The sequence below is a fragment of the Dermacentor silvarum genome, chromosome 4 (assembly GCF_013339745.2).
Source record: "Dermacentor silvarum isolate Dsil-2018 chromosome 4, BIME_Dsil_1.4, whole genome shotgun sequence".
Lineage (NCBI taxonomy): Eukaryota > Metazoa > Arthropoda > Arachnida > Ixodida > Ixodidae > Dermacentor > Dermacentor silvarum.
This window is the reverse complement of record NC_051157.2, coordinates 17,830,498-17,851,712: the sequence shown is the minus strand read 5'-3', so window position 1 is coordinate 17,851,712 and position 21,215 is coordinate 17,830,498. Positions and strand designations below refer to the sequence as shown.

The 21,215-nt window shown below is 48.6% G+C and overlaps 2 protein-coding genes across 2 annotated transcripts in view; one reads left to right on the top strand and one right to left on the bottom strand.

Annotated features, from left to right (window-relative positions):
• LOC119449550 (uncharacterized) overlaps positions 1–21,215 on the top strand; it is a 39,482-nt gene that overhangs the window by 3,172 nt on the left and 15,095 nt on the right. Inside the window, exons 2-3 of the mRNA XM_037712742.2 lie at positions 6,543–6,764; positions 15,008–15,148. Of these exons, the coding sequence (XP_037568670.1) occupies positions 6,551–6,764; positions 15,008–15,148 (355 nt within the window). The 5' untranslated portion in view covers positions 6,543–6,550. The remainder of the gene's footprint in view (positions 1–6,542; positions 6,765–15,007; positions 15,149–21,215) is intronic.
• Positions 17,359–18,565, bottom strand: LOC125944662 (neprilysin-1-like). The gene has a single exon (XM_049665296.1). It carries the CDS (start codon positions 18,563–18,565, stop codon positions 17,531–17,533), a length of 1,035 nt encoding a protein of 344 aa, XP_049521253.1. The 3' UTR covers positions 17,359–17,530.

Below are 21,215 nucleotides of genomic sequence, written 5' to 3'. Positions count from 1 at the left end.
TTCACTAATTAACTTCTTAATGAATGCCTTTGTAGGGCATATTGCAATTTACGAATTGTAGCCAGTGAGCTTGCAAGACGTATCCACTTTAAATGAATTTGCAGGGTGACACCAGTTTCAAGATATTATTTCCGAAAGTGTGGAATGAAATACATGGGCGTTCCAGTTACTTTCGTGCTCCAATGCATAAAAGAGCGTCTTCGTAAAAAGGTGAGTGGAACAGCAGCGCATTTTTACGGCAAGTTTGATGGCGCATATCTCCAAACTGCCGTCATTCTGGAAATTCAGTTCAAGTGGATACGCCTTGCAAACTCACCGCGGCTACAATTCGTAAATTTCAATATGTGCCTTAAAATAATTAATTCAGAAGATAATAAGTGGATTTTTGGTTATTAGTGGAATACGAGTTTTGATTTCTCGTGCAAGTAGTGTCTGTCTCTCTGAATAATCCAGCTCAAGGACTAGAATTATGTTATCTGCAACGTGCTATTTTAAAAAATTGCCTAAAACTTAAAAATGATCACCCTGTACACTGAAAAGAAGCATGCTACCATATGAAGTAAAAGGAGATGGTAGTGGTAAGGTGCGCTTGCGCGGAGCATTTGGGCACACGGTACTAGCAGACCTCACCTATGTGCCTTTGAGTTTACCCGCAAAGGATGGTGGAGCAAATCCACAACTGTGACATTGTGTGCGGTTACCGATACCGATGAGTTAGTGCAGGACGTTGATGCCTTGCTAACCCCCGACGTTCTTAAAGAGCTCGAGCAAGAGAGAAAGAAGGCCGCCGAACACGCGGCGAGGTTAGTACAGGTAGCAACTGGGACAATACAGCGCAAGGATGACCCCGACGAAGCTCCAGGGTTGGAGTTTGAGTCGAGCGAGAGCGCCGAGGAAGCTACGGTGGTAAGAGTGCAGGGGAAGGACTCTTCACTGCATTCTCCGGAGCAAGGTACGGCTGACCCAACTTTTGCGAGGAAACACAGAGAGGACCCCTCTTTGGCAAATACATGGGACCAAGCTAGAGCAGGCACGCACGGCATGGTGATAGAAGGTTTATTGTTACATAGAGACATGCTGGATAACAGGCCCTGTCGTCAGGTCATGCTGCCGTAAAGCCGCCAAAAGGATGTGCTCACCCTCGCTCATGATACGCCATGCGGGTGGCGTTTCTCTGAGAAGAAAACCAAGCAGCGAATTCCGCAGCGCATTTTCTTGGTCCACACTCCCAGCTGGTGTTAGGAAGCACTGCCAGACGTGTCCGGCTTGGCCTCTCGTTACATGCGCTTGTCCGTAAAGTGTCTATATATCATGGGCACCGCAGTAGAAGTGCGCCATCCCCAGCGGTCCCTGTCTCGAAGAGCGGCTCTGTTCTAACAACTGAAATGACCGTCGGCTACGAAAGAATAAACCCGGGTTCCAACGTGGTTTGCATGTAAGGCTGGTTATGTCAGCCAACTTCTGTGCCCGTCGCCCAGAGCGTAGTAACACTTCGAATGCAAAGGCGCTGGCGGCATTATAGCCGGCCTTCGATGACACCAAATTGCAGAAGGAATGGGCGAACCTTGATAGCTCGCTGTAGAAAGGCTACTGATGGATACACGTGCTTATGTTTATGCATGCTGATTTGATTTTGTGCGCGTATATGCATTACCTTATTTTGTGTGAACAAAACTTAGGTGCGAGTCGGCGCTTGTCTTGTGGCCTTCGTCTTTGTGTTATTACGTTACGCATTTTTGCCAACTCGTCCGAATTTCAATTTTATTGGCGTAATACTTCTTGCATCGGCCATATTTTGGAAAGCATGCCCGCCATGCACTCCAAGTACAGAAAGCTTGAGAAATCTTTAGCGTGGTACGTGTGCGTCTGTCATGTTCCCGGTGAAGCGCATTTGTGCCCATCGTCGAGCCCGGTGAACAGCTTACACAACTTTGGCTTCTGCTAACTCGTTAATTGGCACATCACTAAAATTTGCTCGCTCTCTGTATGTCGCCTATTCTTCCGTCTAATGTTTTCAAACTGGATTTGATGTTTGAGACACAGAAAACAAAACTCATTGAGGATGTTATTTGCGCGCACTGATTTTACATCGAAGCTTTTACATCGAAGCTTTTAAATCGAAGCTTTTACATCGAAGAGGATTTTACATCGAAGATTTTACAACGGATTTCGTGCGGCGAAGGCCGGCGTGCGACAGCGTGGTAGGTATCAAATGTAGATGCAACGCAACATGTGCGAGAGCCCAAAATTTTCTTTCAAACATAATGCCCAGTGATCATAAAATAAAAGCTAAGAATGGAAAACAACTTTATGTGCGCGTTTTTTTTTTTTTTTTTTTTTTTGTAAGGCAGTAATCCGTAATTTTTGTTTCTTGCGTCGCGTTATACCAGTTCCACGTTGTGGGTCAGCTGGGAGTTCGTACAGCTGCGGCGGTTGCACAGCGCAAGCGAACAGACACCTAGTATTTACGCGATAGTGTTAAGGGCCCCGTGTCGCAAAAAAATCTAGTGTCGGCGCCGGCATCGTGGTTCCGTGAACGAGAATTGCCGTATATATATGCCACGCCTTGCTATGTGATGGGCGGCATAGGCGGGTTATATTGCTACACCATTCTATCACTAAAGTTGCTCATACCTTGTCTTACATTCTTGACAAAGTTATTCCTCGGAATTTTGAGAATGACAGCCCACAAACAAATGCCATGAAAAAAAAAAAAAAACGACATCGCATACCTTTTATGTTAAATCTACTCAGACTGAAATATTAAAAGTGCGAAACAATAACAGAAACCAAAAAATGTTGTTAGTTTTTTCGGCTGTGGACTACACCCGGGATCGGCCCACGCAAGAGGCCGCGTTTCTACCAGAAAGCTCGCCTTCGTGCATAGCGTTCGCCGCCAGCGTTTCCCCATAAACATTACGGTTACGTACGAATCACGAAAGCGCAATACGACTCGGAGCCAGCCGTGGCCTGCCTCTCTTTCGAGAGACTCGACAATCTTACATTAAGCCCACAACCGCACCGGTAGTGTACTCATTCTCAGCACGAAAGTTCACGTGACGCCGAACAACAGGGGCCACGCACCGACCTGCCCAGAGTGAGTCCCACCACCTCCCAGAATCCAGGGCGCGGGCATTAGCCTACGGTTACCTAACCTGCAGTTGCCGTGAAGCGGGAGAAACAGTCAGGGATCCTTGAATGCTACCGCGTTCCACTCTTAAAGGCGAAGCATAAGCGTCCTTCAATTTATTTCGGAAGGGTGTGAGAACTCGCTTATACCGCTTTACTCTCTCATATGCATTATTTGTTAGATTGACATGCATCATCATCATCATCATCATCATCATCATCATCATCATCATCATCATCAGTCTATATTTGGCATGCATATATGAAGGATTTTATTTTTATCGTTAGAGTTAAAGGATTAATGCCGACGTGACTCCTTGTGCCACACTGTACACTTAAAACCCACGCACGCCCTCGCATTTTGTGAAAGTACCGTTAGCCTAACGTGCTTCGTTGCCATTCTCTTTTGTTGCAGAAAGCACGTTTCGCTCCCGGTGTCTATATGCGCAAATGTCTCGTTCCGGCGTCTCTACTGTTTTCGCAAAGCCTGTTCTCCCGTCTGACCCTCTCTCAAACATTATCCTTCAACACGTCGCTTCACTCACGCCGTAAATGAGGGGGTTCACTTCTTTGAGGCAGCCGTATATCAAGAGAGAGACGGTCTTTCGGCTATTTTTACCCCTTTTGTTTTTCACAGCAGTCGTATGTCTTTCTCCCCCCCCCCCCCCCCCAATCTCTTTGAATTATGTGAGGCGTTGTTGCAAAGGCGGGGGGGGGGGGGGGGAGGAGAAGCGTTCGTCTTGCGTTTATATGTATGTGAGTGCGTAAAGCCACTTAAACGTGGTGATGTAGATAGCCTGCACGTAGAGGCTTCGTTGAGCTTTGAGACGAGAAAGCATGCCTGCCTCCGACGGCAGAAATCTGAGCCCCAAACGTCGTTCATCGACCGTAGCTTTACGTCTGCGATATGGAAAAAGAAAGAAACCGTCTCAAGGCTAGTATTTGGCAGTTTCGTAACATTCTGAAATGAATGCGTGCAGTTCTATTTATCTTGCAAGCAGCCGCAACAGAGATAGGGCCTTCTTAATGGCGCTTATTGAGGTTTCCACAAACATTATCAAACAATGTTTAACCAGCTCATCGCGCGCTAGAGATAGATAAGTGTACTAAGTTTTAAAGCGAATACAGCTTGAGGGCGATTGAACTTCGAGACTTAGGCAAGCAGCTTCCATTATATATCATTTGCAAGACAAAATATAATTCAGGCTAAGTTGCGTACGTTTACGCTCGCTCTCCGCTTAGCTAACAGCGCCCATTTGCAGAACTTTTACACTTCAAAACCGTCGAAGCGAGCTACGTTTATCTCCTTTGTTCTCGAAAGCGATTTAGTCAGCCGCCACTAGTCTGCGTCTTGCAACGTCGTTTGACTCTTCATACTTCGCATCCGCTATTGTCTCAGAGAGTCGCATTGGTAAAACGGTCTCTGAAGTCTATTTCTCAACTATATTTTCTGATAGGAAAGGTAGTTATTGTCACAAACCCACAACCACAAAAGCCCTGATTTGCCATTTGTGTATTCATACATTTCACTGCTTATAATTTAGCCGAGTTCTAAAAACCGTCATTGATGACTGCAGTTCGTCGACATGGGACTTCGTCAACCAACTGAAACAGAATTGTGCTGAGGACATTTTTCCCCCTGTCGGAAACGTAATTATTCTCCGAAGCAGCTGTCTTCATGTAGCGCCCCCGTCTGATCAAGCAAGAAAACCATAAACTCTAGTTTTCTCGCTTGGTTAGTACGAGCAGATTATCGTTTAAGGTTCAATAACTCGTGAATCCGAGGCTTCGAACGATAGAACGATGGAAACGCACTACTCAATGTCAGCTCGCAGTTTAGACATGTAGACACGCAGAAATCATATCTACCAAGTCGAGCGCACACTAAAGTTTGCGTATACTTATTTGCAATACAAATGTTTCAGCGATGGCTTGCATGTATTCCTTAAGGCACTAGACCATATACAGAGTGCTTTTACAGATGGAGTTTACATGTTCTGCAAAAGCCGGGATAACCTGGCTCCTGATAGCGGAGTGGTGAGCTGGCTCGCGTAGACGGTTATGAACGTTTGATGTCTCGACGTAATGAATGGCTTTGTGCTGCGCGTGGATGAACGCGGGTGTGGTGCGCACACGTCACCGCTGTTCTTGTTCTTTGTCGTTTCGTGACCGCCCACTCGTCCATTGTTCTCGTTTTCGGGCGGCCTACGACAACTCAGCGCTCTTCCTCTTTCGGTATCACCGTCCCGGCACAGGCATTTACTGCGTTTTATGGCTCGTCCTTTGGAACAATGGTTATGTCGTTCTTGAAGTGCGCAAAATAGAGCGCCCTGTACGAGAACTGCTCGTGAGTTTTATCTTTTAGCTGCGCAATAACAATGTAATGCCCATCTGCAAAGCACAGCTATAGATGGCCTCGAAGTGACGACATTTGGATACGGTGGTTAACAGTTAGTGTAGTTCTTCGCATTAGTAGATGGGACAGATCAGAGGAGCTTAAATTATAGTTCATTCATTCATTCATTCTTACTGTCCGCCCTTCATGGTGCTATTGCAGGAGTAGCAAATCAACAGCAAAATGTAAATTTGCATTTTGCTGTTGCTTTCAATGTGCAGGCCCAATTGGATTCTACATGCATCAACCTATAGTAACAAGAGAACCTAATAATACTGCACTAATCATGCAAATGAAAGAACTGATTAATCTTATCTTAATTTTTGTCGACAAAGCTTTATCTTGTGAGTTCGTGTCTGAAGAAATGGAACCGCTTTGCTCTGGGTCCGGTGAACCTATTTTGAAAAGGTTTATTGACCTTAAAAGACAAACTTTAGTCCTGTCGACTGTTGCGAGCAGTTTTTTTTTTCTTTTTTAATGCTTATGAAGTTTGTTTGAATTAAGAACAGTTCAATAAGGAAGCATTTTCTTAAAGCTAAGTATTAAATTTACTACATTATAACTCCGCAGAGAAAACAGATTTCACATTGCCGGTATCCACATCAATTTTGTCGTCCAAAGCGGGCGAATACGATGTATTATGCACCTCTAAAATATAAACCTATAGTCTGTGTATAATATTTCCGCGAAACTCACGTAAACACTACATGGAGCTCATGCAAGCCAAAAGCTAATTGATCGTGTATTCCTATTTTAAACACTCTAAATATCTGTTTTTGGTGCGTAGTTGCGCAAGTGTAAATATGTTGGGTAAGTGGGTGAGTGGGTGAGTGGGTGGGTGGGTGCGGTGAGCCTCAAGTACATACCCCAGAGAGATCGTTGCGCTGAAATAGGAAAAATAAATGAAGAATACCTAAATAATTGTATATGTCTTATTGTATGCGTGCGATAAGGCGTACGCATTCTCGTCGAAGTTTACATCTTCCCCCGCGAGGTGACTAAGCCGCGCCCTTCGCAGGAGCAGCCATGGTGCCGTACAGTCGCGCCACGAGCGACGCCACGGCTGTTCCGTCCAGCAGCTGGCCCACGGTGCTGGCCAGCGGTTGGCTCTTCTTCTTCGCCTCGGCGCTGTTCCGCTCGTACGGCCTGCTCTACCTGCACCTGGTGCGCACCGTGCAGCTGAGTCGCGCTGCGGCCTCACTGCCCATCGCCTTCGTCGCAGCCGCAGCGGGAGTGTCCGGTGAGTGGTAAACTTCCTTTCTGCTGACCGAACCTCGCAGTCTTTCCTGCCTCCTCCTCCTTCTTTTCCTATTTCTTCGTCGTCTTCTTCAACTACTACTACTACTACTACTACTACTACTACTACTACTACTACTACTATTACTAATACTACTACTACTGCTATACTACTACTACTACTATAATACCACCACCACTACTACTACTAATACTACTACTACTGCTATACTACTACTACTACTACTATAATACCACCACCACTACTACTACTAATACTACTACTACTGCTATACTACTACTACTACTATAATACCACCACTACTACTACTACTACTACTACTACTACTAATACTAATACTACTAGTACTACTACGCAAAGTCCAACACACTACAGTGCCGCACGCGAAATGTTAACTTTCAGTTCCGCGTACGCGGAAAATGGGTTGAAGCGTATCTGCTAGGCCAATGTGAACGGCAGCTTATACGTATTATGCAATGCCTATTCTGCCAGCAATAACCTCCGGCGCTGAAAGATTGAGACTAAGAAACTTGCCAAGAAATTGACAATTGCCGAATGAAGATTGGAAAGGAAAATAATCGGCATAGCTTGGAGAGAATGACAGCAGCATGGGGGTTTGAAGATCGAACGTGGTTTGGGTGCTTTTCGATAGCGGAGGCAACGTAGCGCGGAGTGCTGGTGACCACTCGTCAAGTGACGTAACACAATACGTGTCAAGACAATCTAATATATCCAACATTGTCACTGGCTGTAAAGGATTAAATGTAGCTAGCGATAAGGCTACAGGAAAATTTGCAGGACGCTGCTTGCGCTCGACTGACGCAGCTCCGGAGTTATTGAAAAGTTTAGGAGAGACCTATGTCCGGCTGTGGGCTTAAAATATAGGCTGACCATCAGGACGATGACCCAGAAGTTGCCGAATAAATGTACTGCAGAGAAAGCTTCCTTTAAGTGTACGCTTCTGTAAGGGAAGCAATGTAGGAGTTCAAGGCACTGCTGTATAATGCATGGCACGGTGTACGATAGAGGGCGCGCTATTTCGCGCTATTTTTACCCATCCCTGAGCTACTCGCTTGACTTCTGCTGTTCACGGTGCCTTGAACGCACGTATGGCATGCTACGCGAACGTGTTGTAGAGATCACGCACGTGCGAGAGATGTGCGCCAGGTTTCTGCGTTCTCAGTGTGCACGTATCTCATCCGCTCGACGTACGCGAGGCGCTGTGCATACGTAAACGTAACTCATCGGCGCCAAAATGCGATCTGCTTCGCCACAGCATTTGGTATGCCAATAATGCCGATTACGAGTTTCACTAGTCCTGGCTTTAGTTTCTGTAGCTTCGCTGTAGCTAGAAAATAACACGCTCGTCACCACATCTTAAGTGCCACGCAGTTGGCACTTCAGAGTAAAATAATAAGCGCATGTTTAGCGACAACGTCTTTTTTAAGACTAGTTTTATTTATTGTAGTTCGATATATTTGCCGTACGCAAGAAGATGCGTCGCTTGCATAATACATTGCTTGAATCAAGACAGTTAACTTGATTTCAAGCATTTCAGGGTGTCTACCATCGGGAAAACCTGGAAACGTGAGATCTCTCTCTTTTTTTTTTTTTTTTTTATTGCACGTGAACCGCTAGTGTCGTACCCTGCATGCTAGAGAAATTTAAAAAAAATTGGCAGAGAAAATCTACAAAAAGGAGGGGATTTGAAAATGCCGACGTAGAAGACACCTTGCATTTTTTATTAAAAGTTGCATTAGTATCATCACTTTTTTTTCCCCCTTTGTCATGTTACGTGTGTGTCTCATATCGGAACAGTATGTTAGGGCACGTTATGAGAGCCGGTTTTATATTTCTACATACTGCGTTAATTTTTTTCGCTTTTCTCATCAACATTGCAATTTGCTGTCAAGTTACCAATGCTATCGGCGATAACTAGCCGCTATTTATGACGAGTATTACCCGTTCCTTTTCATTTTCTCTTGTTAGAAGTTTTTACAACTAACCCAAACTTCGATCGTCTCAGAACCCAGCAGGACCGCGCTGACCCTAAAGTCAGAGAGACGCTCTTCCAGGAAGCCCCTCCCTTTTTGTGCATTTTGTTGCCGACGCACACGGCGAATGCGTGTTTCAGCGACATTGCAGCGTCCACGAGCAATCTAAAAACTGACTGCTTAACGAGAAGATTGCTCTTTGCAACCCAGCTTGCTGTCTTATCGGTCTCGACGATAACAGTGTATAAAGGGTTTTCCGTAAGAAGGCACTAATTGCAACAAGTACGACAAGTCCTCATGCGGGAAAAGATCCGGGCACTCGGCTTTAGCGTTCAAAAAACGTTGCACGGCGTTAGAAGCACGGCTGCGTGTCGAACGAATGCGCACATCAAATAAACGAATTGGCTTATTGACAAAGCAAGCAACTCGTACGCTTTGTAAGCATTCCTTCGCAGCCGATCTCTTTGGCGAGTAATGCTAAACGTCACCCTTCGTTTCATGCAGTAAGGGGTGAACTTGGTCGAGTGGTAGCATACCTTTGTATTCTGCAGTGAACTGTTTATCGCCATGCATGTTTACCCCGCGCGTTTAAGGGAGACGCTCGGGCGGAGCAGTTGCCGGCATGCCCCTGATAAGCTAGATCCACTAGTAGCTAGCAATGTCCGCCTCCTCAAGGCCAAACCCGCAAATGGGAATTGCCAATTTCTTTCTTCTCCATCATTCCTATATTTTCGTGTTACTGCAACCTCCAGCCTTGCCTTTCTGGTCCCCTAAATTTAGCTGCTTGCTTCAGAGGGCTAAATCGCGGAAGTCTCCTGAGGCCATAGTTTTTTTTTTTTTTTTTTTTTTTTAACTGCGAGACGTTGTACACTATATCTAGAGCTCTTAAACGGTCCGAACCGCTTAGGCCGCTTATGCCACTTAGTCCTCCTCGCCTGAGCTCGGCGGGTCTCTGTGCGAGCGCTTTATCTGTCCACTTCCTGCGTTTCTTCGCGAGAGGATGCAGCTGCCACGCCCTCGACGGCAACCCGCGCTACACAGCGAGACGGGAGAGAATCGTCCCGAACGACTGAGTGGCGACGCCGGCCGTATAGACGACAACGCCTCCCGTTGCAGCTGTAGCCTCTAAATCACGCTGCATGCATGCGCCAGCGCGGAGAGAGAGCGTGCGACTGCTTCCTGTGCGGGCTCTGCTTCACGAGTAGCGTGCAGCGTATCCGGACTTGTCAGCTGACCGGAGGACGAGTGCGTAATCGACATCGTCAGCCTGCAGGATCAAAGGCCTGCCCCTGAGAACATCCAGTTTCGCGTTACCCGAACCCGTCCTGCGCCGGCGAATATAACGCCACCGCTTTCTCTGAGCCCGACAGCCGCCGCGGTGTGTGGTGGCTTTGGTGTTGCGCTTCCCAGCACGAGGTCGCGGGTTTCATACAAATCGCTCCAACGCTTGTTTCATAAAAGCATGTGAGAGTTTTACATGTACTTGAATAGCTAAATCGGAGCTGACCTCGATCCAAAGCTTTCTCGTAAGGTTACGCTTCTTATTTTCCGTTTCATCGCTCGTTGAGCAACCTTAAACTTCTTTTTATGTTCCTTTCGAGCTTCATCTGTGGCATTTCATACTCTTTTCCTTGGAAATATCAGTCCTTCATTGGCCGCCGCTAGCGCTGTTGTCGCTTTCGCTATGAAAAGTGTCCGACACCCCGCTGTTTCCAAACGGTTTGCTTGCGCGCGACCGGCTTTGTACGTATTCCGCCCCCGAATCTGTGTGGAAGTAAGAGCAGAAGAAGCGCTCGTGCATGGAAAAAATTACCAGTCGTCTCGCCGAAGTGCAGACACACAAACGAGACAATTGCCAGAATCAGTGCACCGGCAAATCGCAATCGATGAAGAATCGAAGGAAGTCAGGGCGTCGTGTTGTGCGTCAGTCGCTCGCTTGCTGTCTTTTGAGAACAGTGGACTTGAAAGGGACTCCAAAGAGAAGCACGACATCATTTCTGAGTTATATCTTTCAATACTTCCTTTTTTTTCCCCGCTAATTTCGCGACAATGGGCTGATTCGTAGAAGAGCAAATGAAGTTCCAAAGATTGCACTTCCTTTTTCCTTTTTTTTTATATCGTGCCGAAACTCCGCAGTGGGCACGTCGATATGACGTTACTAATTTAAAATTATTTTTTCGTATCTGGGCCGTCGTGGCTCTGTAAAAGTTCCGGAACCTTTGCAAGTTTCAGTCTTTGGCTCTTTTAAAATACGATACGTTTGAGCTTTATCGATAAAAAATTAACTAGGCTCGAGCAGACGCGCTGCCGTCGGGCAATTTCAGTGGTATTTATTTAATTATTCTAGCACGGGACTTTGTTGAAAATGATGAGTTTACAAAGTCGCGAAGCCGTTTGAAGCCAGAGGGACGAAGTTTAGGCAAATCCATGTACTAACCATTATTCCCGGGCTGGCTGAGCGACCGACCCCGCTTGTAGCTTCCGTGGACACGCCTGAGTTCCCTCTATAGAATAATTATTGTGTAGGTCGATGGATCACAGCCCGGCCGCGGCGGCTGCATTTCGATGGCTATGCAAAGTGCAAAAAACTCCCGTGTGCCGTGCGTTGGATGCACGTCAAAAATCCCCAGGTGGTAAAAGTTTCCGGAGTCCCCTCCGCCTCAGAATTATATCGCGGTTATATCACGTAAAATCCCACAATCAAATCAAATCAAGCAGACGCGGTCAAAAATCCATGACGTCCACAAAAAAAAAATTCTGGGGTTTTGCGTGCCATCATCACAATCTGATTAGCTCAAACGATGTTTCTCTTTCGTTAAGCTTTTGTATCACTGCACGGTGTCAGCGAGACTGAATATGTACGAGGACGCCGCAGCGCGCGCGCGACACGCTCTGTGGGCCGCCGATCAGCCGGGTCGCCTCCTTCCCGTCGTAGATTGTTTGCGGACCGAGATTGTACGTATTGTGAGCCGCGCGCCTTCTTATCATCGGCGAAAAAAAAAATGAAACCCGACCACGTAGTGCTCTCTTGACGCGTAGATAAGAGGCTCGATAGACGCACAAGCTGCGCTGCGAGCACAAATGCAAATGCGCTCGCGCAATAGGACTGCGCCGTGAAAATGATGAATAGCTATAAAGAAATAAAAGCACAAAAAAGAGAAGGGTAAAGCAACGCTGTTAGGCTTCAACAAATTCAGTTCTTTAATTTTATTTTTTCATCAGAACCTGTGAAATCTTCTTTCGTAGGTACGTACATGCCACCCGCCGCGGTGGCTTAGTGAGCTAAAGCGTTGCGCTGGTGAGCACAAGATCGCAGGATCGAATCCCGGCCGCGGCGGCCGCATTTCGATGGAGGCGAAATGCAAAAACGCCCGTGTGCTTGCGTTGTAGTGCACGTTAAAGAACCCCAGGTGGTCAAAATTAATCCGGAGCCCTCCACTACGGCGTGCCTCATAATCAGAACTGGTTTTGGCACGCGAAACCCCAGAAAGAAGGTACGTACATGCCGTATATAGTTTCCGAAGCAACAACGACGACGATGTTCAGTTCAAGTTTTCCACTCTTTTGCTTTCCCTTACTTATTTCTTTAACTTCGTTTTATTTCTTCTCCCTTGTTGCAAGGCTGACCAATGTATTAAGAATTACATAACTGGGGTTATGATCCGTTTCTTTCGCATTTTAACGCGACAGCGTTAAGGGCCAGTGTCGCAGAAAATCCGACGTCGGCGTCGGTGTAATCGGTGTAAGCGCCAGCGTCGTTGGCGTAAATAATCATGTCGAACCACATCATCCCGAATCACCCCGACCGGGCAGGCCATTCGCGTGGCGCAAGGCGTTAGTGAACAAAAATTCAATTTCTCAAAGTAAAATCCGTCAGAAAAATCGTAAAGTACGACTTAACCACAACCTACAGACGCGATAGCGTCGGATTGTAATTTGAATATACGAGAAAAAAAGCCTGATAAGCAGCCAGAAATCTTTGAATGCTATCTCTTAAAGGCGAAGCTTACAATTTTTCATTGATCTTTTTTGTTATCGTAATATGTACCACCATATTCTTGTCCTGACCCCACAGTGGGTTTGTGCCATTTTCGAAGTAAATCATCATCATACGTCATATATGTGTGCAGCTTACTAGTTTCGGCCTCTTGAAGTCGCCACGTTAAAGGTATCTCCCTTAATGCGTGAACTTTGTGGCGCTCACCAGTGCCGACTTGTCTAGGTCGTGCCGCGTCGAAAAACGTCTGCAAGTCTTTTTTCGGTTCGCATGTCGCCAGAAAACGCACGAACGTTTATTTATTTGTAATGAAATATCTCCTTATTTCGCAACCATTGAGCTCAAACATAATTGCGGCCTGCCAGCTTTTCATTATATTGTCTGTGCGAACTCTAATGTGTAGTCCCAGCTAGTTATATTTAACGTGTACGCCCAGTGCGTCGCTGATGAGTTTCGATGCCAGCTGTGCGCGACTTCAGCAGAAGCGAAGGAGCATCGCCATGCCGGGCTGTATAAACAGGGTAGTATTGTGAGTTTGTGACTACCCTCACAAAATCCATCCTATATAGGAAATCTATGAGAGGTTTGTGGGTAGTGCCCGCGGGCTGTTCGGTAATTTCTACGGACTGTTTATTGTGAATAGATTACCTGGCTGCTGATCATATTCTGTGGAACATGACCATTATAAAAGTAAGTTCTCGGGGACACATCAGATGTTATAGCGATAGCAATTATATGGACACTTCAAGCGGATTTCTGCCGTCGTCGTCGCCGTCGCCGTGAGGTTCCGTATAAAGTCCAAGGGCGATAAAATCGTCGCCGCGCGCCGTATGCGCGAGTGAAAGCGCGCAGGAGACGCGCGCTATCACGGAGAGCGAACGCACGGCGGAAAGCAAATGCGACCGTCGCGCGAAAGGCCGTGGGGGTATGGGAGGGAGGGAGGCGGGGCGACGCTGTGCTGCGGCGCCAAATTCGTATCTTGCAACCGGGCGCAATGGGAACTGGCCACTTAATCTCCAACGCGAAAGCAAGAAAGCGGGAAGGCAGCGCGGGAGGGAGGGAGGGAGGGAGGGAGGGGGGCAGCTTCTACTCTGCCAACAACTGGGCTGGTACTTTGCCCGCTTGTGGCGGTCGCCCGCACCGTCTCTTATCTCCACACGGCTCTGACCTTTGTATGCGCTGTGCATTCGCCGCTCAGTTTCCGTTGAAGCGATAGACCGCACGAACCTTCGCCCGCTGCGGAGGCTACGTTTGCTGCCAGTGTTTTGACAGTCGTTGTCTGCGGTCATTCAGTGTGATCCATTCATGTTTGCTTGTGCGCGCTGACACCTCGCTTGTTAATTCAGTTAGTAAGCGAATGTGTCCAAGTTTATGCAGCCGATAAAACTAATATCCCTACTCCGAATAGCTCTCTACTAATTTGCTATCACAATTGATGCTTCGCCTTTCGGGCGAAACAGCGACATTTCTTTTTGTCTCTGAGCTGTCCATAGACTATGCATAGTCAAGGGCGAAAGTTCTCATGGTGGCAAAGTATCCACGGACACACTATATATGCACCGTGTCAGTCTGCATTTACTAAGTTGTATGTAGAACTCTCGCCCGTCTGATAGGGCCACTTTGCAAATACTAAGGTGACTGATGTGTTGGGCTTTGCTCGAATGTGTTATCTTTGCGGCACTTTGTGGGACCCAGCTTTCATTGTGTTGAACACGCTCAGTGGGTTCGAAGCAGCAGCAAGAATATGCCGAGACTAAACGGTCTTTTACCACCCCGAGCTCAAGAAACGAGCTCGCGACGCCTGGCGGAACGCAGTTCACTGTTTGTATAGACAAAGGAGATCGCACCACCCTAAGATAATAACAATAGACGCTGTCTCGAATTCCAAAGTAACACCACTACTATAATTGATTTTGACAGGAAATAATTTTTTAAAGTGAGCCGGTGTCCTAGTAGACGTACGTGCATCCGTGCGTTCCGAGCTACCGTGGTATGTGCAGCCGCTGTAGACTTCCCTGTAGCGCTTCCCTGTAAACGTTGTTCTCACGAGTGGTCTGGCGCGCGCATTCGGGCAGAGTAATTGTCACAGCTTCACCTGGCGCCGCGTACACGCCTTTATATACGCGAGTCATGCGGCTGGTAGAAACATTAAGCGTGTCAAATTGCAAAATAAGCGCTTGAGGCATTGTGCTCACGAGGCAGTCTTTATTTACCACCTCGTTATCTTGTTTCAGGTCTGCTGTGCACCCTGCTGCACAAGCGAGTTCCTGTGATCGTATCAAACCTGTGCTGCTGCCTGGTGTGCGGAGCAGCGCTTTGTTTTCCTTACATCATGGCGACTTCGCCGGGCCTGGCCTTGGCTGGCATTTTTTACGGTGAGCACGCTACAAATCAGTGGCTTTGCCAATACTTTGAACAGCATTATACTGTGGATGACATCCATACTGATCCGTTCAGCGCTGTACAGCACCTCAAGGAAACTTGCAAGGCGCCATTAAAAAAATTAAATTATGGGGTTTTACGTGCCAAAACCATGATATGATTATGAGGCACGCCGTAGTGGGGGACTCCGGAAATTTAGACCACCTGGGGTTCTTTAACGTGCACCTAAATTTAAGTACACGGGTGTTTTCGCATTTCGCCCCAATCGAAATGCGGCCGCCGTCGCCGGGATTCGATCCCGCGACCTCGTGCTCAGCAACCCAGCATCATAGCCACTGAGCAACCACGGCGGGTGCAAGACGCCGTGAATTAGCGAGGACAGACACGATCTTCACAGGTCTTTCGCATTCATCGTAAGTTCACGGGTACAGGGTGCTGGTCAGAATCAGTGCAACAGGTTAGCTGACAGAGAATCACACTATAATTTCGCGCCGGAAATCCCAACAGAAATAGCCCCCTTAAGGCCCTCTGCGATTTTAGCCCCAAAATCACTTCTCCGTCGGGGCACACACGCCTTAATCCCTAGCTCCGTACATCCACTAGCTCGCTAATTCCCTGTGATCTTTCTCGGGTGGAGGAGGTCTCTCTTCGGAGACTACGGGTTGGGGTAGCCCTTATACCTTCCATCGCCTGGGCTTCGGCTTCAACACAGCACCTGAAGACGGCATTAATTGTCCAAAGGGTGCTGCTGCAACATCTACAGCGGACATTCACCACGTAGTTGTGGCTGTGCCCACAGGAACGAGAACTAATAGAGAGAGGATTCAAAAAGGTGACTAGCTAACAACTGGTCATGCACTTATAGGCGTTCGCTCATGGACGATAACTTCGCTAAGTCACTGCTGAAATTTTTACATGACGGAGGCCTCTGCGTTTCCATTTAAGTACGCACATATGCCGCAGGGCGAGCTGTTCGAAGAAAACGCTTAGCCTTGCACTCGGCCGCGCAAGGCTTGAAACAGTGAAGCTGGGCGATCGCAGCCTAGCATTTTCCGGAAGGCGCGCGTACTTTTCATCTTATTACTCATGCTGATGATAATGTCTTTTCGTGCGTCTCGGACTTACGGCTGTCACTGCGCCTTTCTTTTGCAAAAGCGATACCGCGTTCCAATGCACACTCCGCGTTTCACCCGGTTGCAATGCCGACAACGCGTTCCAGCAGATCCGCTCCGTGAATGCGTCTCTCTCTCTCTCTCTCGCTCTCATTTTCTTTATCTCTCTTCCGAGCATAGCGCAAAACCTCTTCTTCACCTCGCAGAGCATTGGCACGAGCGCGTGCGAACGCGCCAGCTGTGGACGAAGACGACGACGCTCGAACGCAACCATATGGTTCGCATAAATGCGTATTCTGCCAGCGTGGCTGTATAGCCTAGTGGTTACGATACTCGCCTTGGGATCGTGGGTACGCGGGCTCGAATCCCGCGTACCCACTTCGCAGCAAGTCGGACAGCTCATGTACGGATGATCCGTTGGCGCAAGCGAATCCCGCCTCAGCAAGAAAGTTTATTTCCTGTTATTTATCTCTTCATTGCTGATGATGATAGTTTCTTGATACGAACTACAAATTACGGCTGGCTCAAACAGCTTCGCTGTTAAAAGTAAGCGTGCATACTTTTGAAAACGAGGAAACTTCCGTCATATAAGATTTGATAAATCGGCAAGATAGATTTAATGCTCACTGGAGTGGCCTGCCTGGATATGATACCCCAGATGTCAGTCGTGCATGAAATAACAAAATATGTGCACAGAACACAAGCGCACGCAATGGTTGTTAACTCTTGTTTAGTTTATGTCCTGAAATAGTACACTTGCTAGGCTAACCTGCGGATTGGTCGCAGTTCATTTCCCACACCTACGACTTCACTTGCCCTCTACATACCTTAGAACCGTGGGCAAGCCATGTATGTAGCCACATGTGGACAAAACACTGTAAAGAGGAGGTCTACTTGAATCGTAGGAGTACTCCTTGTTGGGCTAGTTGAACTTAACTATCAGATAACTATCAGAAATTGGTCGCAACTTAACACAGATACACAAACGACGCAGACAGGACTAGCGTCATTATGAGTTCTAGTAGCGCTAGTCCTTAAATCTACTTAACTCATTAAGCATTTCACAAAACGCAAACAAAACCTGCTGGTGAAAAATGAAGCCATAGATATAACTAAGACAAAAGGCAGAGGAACATTATCGAAATAATATACCCGTAGACGTAATGTGCTTAATACGCTTGATACGAATTATCAACATTACTCGCCTACGAAAGCGCAGGTTGGAAATCAAAACGGTATTATGTTTTACTGTTGTTACTCGTTTCACAGCACTTCGCAGCGAGTCAGAGAGCTCATGTACGATCCGTTGGCGCAAGCGAAAGCCTGCGCGAATTCAGGCATATTCATCAGTGGCACGTTACAACGCATGTCCATCGGCGAGTAGTATTTGACCACGTCATTACCTCCGACGCCGCTTCTTAGCCGCTTCTTGAAGTCTGGAATTGGCCAGCACCACTTGTAACAGCTCGCAAGAAAGAAAAGCTGCTCGGCAGTGAACATGCGGCCTTTCAGGGTCATCGCGGGTTGTGGTCCAAGGTGTCGGAAGGCCTGTATTGTCTTCGCTATACCACCGCAGTCAGCGAAGTTCTCCGCTAACGCCGTGTCGCCGAAGGCAATCCCCGTCCCGTTGGAGACCTCGTTGTAGAGCCCGCGCAGACAGCGCAGCCGATCGCGGAAGTTGGCGCGCGACTGTGGTGACCACCAGTCATCGCGCTCGCCGAACCTGTTGTACAGGCCGAAATTCTCGTCGAAGCTGTGCGTGATCTCGTGACCAATCACGTGACCAAGGCTGCCATAATTGAGCGCCGCTGGCACGCTCATGGGCTTGAAGAAAGGCGAGAACATGATGGCCGGCGGGATGACTATCACGTGGTAGATGGGAACGTAGAAGGCGTTCACCACTACCATCGGGAACTCCTTTCTCACGTGACTGAAGACGGGACGCGAGGCGTTCAGGAGCCTCAGCGCCGCCGTTGCTCTGGAGCGCATCATGGCGAGCAGCATTTCTGGATAGCTAATGTCCTCCGGCGCAGCTGGCAGGAATGAGTAGTAATCGTCAAGCTGCCTGATCGTGGACAGGTTCTCGGGACGCCCGACAATCTGCTCCAGACTGGAGAAGCGAAGCAGCGCGTTGCGGCGCGTTGGCTCGTCGATCCAACGCAGTGTCTCGAAGGCACGTCGCGTCGCGTTTGCAACGCGCGCCACCATGTCGTGCGCCGCGTCCATGTGTCCACCAGGAAGGAACCATTGCGTGAACAGGTCGCCGCCTATGTACGGCAGCTCTTCCACAGCGACCATGATGCAGTGTACTAGCGAGAGTAGCGTCGCTGGCACAGAGCCCTCATTTCCAGGCGACTGTGCTTCGGCAAGCTTTTGCGAGGCCGCAGGCGACAGGGTTCGGGCAAGCATAAGCGCCGTGTACACCTGGACCGTCTCTGACTCTCCTTGAGCCAAAAGAAGACGGCCGAGAAGCCGCAAGTGGGGGCCCTTGGGTCAACACGAGCTCGTCCTCCAGCGACAGTGGCTCGGTATACATTTCTAACACTCTGTTCGCGGTTTTCAGGAGGACTTCGCCAGGAAAGAACTCTCCAGTGTAGTTTCCGAGATTGGCGAAGCTCACGAATTGTTCAGTGAAGTTCAGCCGCTCGGTGAGGGAAGTGCCCATAGCCACGGTCATGATCATGTTGTCCAGAGCCACCAGTCGTTCAACCAGCCGCGGATCCATCGGTTCGTTGGAGAGAACGGCGGCAGTCTTCACGAAGAAGGAGCCGAGGTCACCCGCCTGGATGAGCAGGCCGCGCAGGAGGGTCCACTGCATGAGCGACTGCAAGTTGACGCCCAGCTGAAGGGTGTAGAAGCCAGGTCTTTTGAGGTACACGCCTGGCTGCACCGCGAAGAGCACGTGGATTCCCCGTACCAAGCTCAGCTCGAGCAGCCGCTCGAGCAGCGAACGAGGCGAGTCCTTCTCAGGCGGCCACGACAGCCCGTGCTGAGACATAACGTCTTTGACCACCTCCACATGCTCGCCTCCGCTGAAGGCATGTTGGAAGCACCGTTGCGAGAGCTGAAGGTAGCGCCGATGAGCCACGCTGAGCTCTTCCTGCGGGTCTCTGAAGTCGGTCACCAGAAGCCTCTTCAGGAAGGACAAGTACACGCTGATCGTCAGCCGGATAAAACCACCCCTGCGGAGAAGCGTCCACTTCGAGGTCCCTGTCCCGCAGACGAAGCTGTAGAAGTTGTCACAGGGGTTCTTGGTCAGATCCAGAGAGCTGCTCATTTCAGCCACCCAGTCGGTGCAGTGCGGCTGCCAGCAGCCCACTGAAAACCTGATTGCCGCGGGGATGGCCCAGCAGACGGCGAGTGTGCATGCCGTGGCGGTGGCTACCTTGAGCCCGTATCGGCGCCACAGAGGCGGACGAAGAAACAGTGGGAATTGTAACATGGGCACTGACCGCCGGTTGCGTCGCACCTTGCGCGTTTTCCTGGCAGTGCTGGCAGCCTTGGGCTGAGCATCTGTCTGAGAGTGGGCCGCTGTTGTGTCACGGTCGGTCGCAGGAGCGTCAGGCGCGTGCTGCAGCTCAACAGCCCCAAACCCAGAACCCTCTTCTGCGGGAGCTGACTGCATGGTCTCGCCTCTGCTGGCGCTATTCGATAGATGGCAGGGGACCTCGACGACTCGACAGTTCGCTCAGCGGTTAGACGTGCGTGAGCGCTGCTTCGAACGGTGACTTCTTTTCCTTCTTCCTCTCCGTTGTGCCACCTCGCGCCGATGGCACGGAGAGAGGCATCCCTCATGGGACGGATAAATTGTGTGATATACGGGGATCAGTGAGGGTGACTGCATTCCTATACGAAATCTGAACACGTACGGCGCATTCTGTATTTTGATGCTAGACACGCTATAAATATGATTGTTAAGTTCTTGTAAGTTCATACTTCTGAGCGAAGTGACCAGTTGGGCTTGTTGGTTGAACATCGTAGAAAGGTTTTTACTCGTACGCTTTTACTCATGGCCGTGGCTGTGGGCACTTCCCTCACCGAGCGGCTGAACTTACCGACCAATTCGTGAGCTTCGCTAATCTCGAAAACTACACTGGAGAGTTCTTTCCTGGCGAAGTCGTCCTGAAAACCGCGAACAGGGTGTTGGAAATGTATACCGAGCCACTGTCGCTGGAAGACGAGCTCGTGTTGACCCAAGGACCCCCACTTGCGGCTTCTCGGCCGTCTTCTTTTGGCTCAACGAGAGTCAGAGACGGTCCAGGTGTACACGGCGCTTATGCATGCCCGAGCCCTGTCGCCTGCGCCCTCGCAAAAGCTTGCCGAAGCACAGTCGCCTGGAAAGGGTGGCTCTCTGCCAGCGACGCTACTTTCCCTATAGCACATACGTTTACTCGTAATCGCACATGTCTGCTTTTGTTTTCGCGCGTTACTGCAATAGAAGATGACCGCGATACATACTGCGCGAGGTGGCCACAGAGAAAAAAAAAAGAATACGAGGGAAATGATGTTGGCACAGCTGTTGTGAGGTATATAATTGAATCAGGATGATTTCCTTGATAAATTCATAAATTTCCATTTGACTTCATTATTTTAATTTATTCAAAATGTACCAACAGTGCTTCCTTTTAGACTCGATAAATTATTTTCTTAACTCACCCGATTCTTGGCCAATCCCCCATAATGGGTATGAGCCACTCTTGGAGGCAAGCAAGCAAGCAAACAAACAAATAAGCAAATAAGCAAAAATTTTATGTGCGCGATTAGCGCAGGACAGGTCTCGATGCCTCGATGACTGTGGTTGGTTATTGGGCGATCGGTCATGTCATGTTGAACGGGCGAGTTCTGGTCAAATCATTGTAGTGCTGGGCCCGGTCAGTTCTTAGGAGGGAGTACACCTATAGGAACACAGAGTGCTGATGGTGTCCCTTCTGTCGTGGAATGTAGTCTA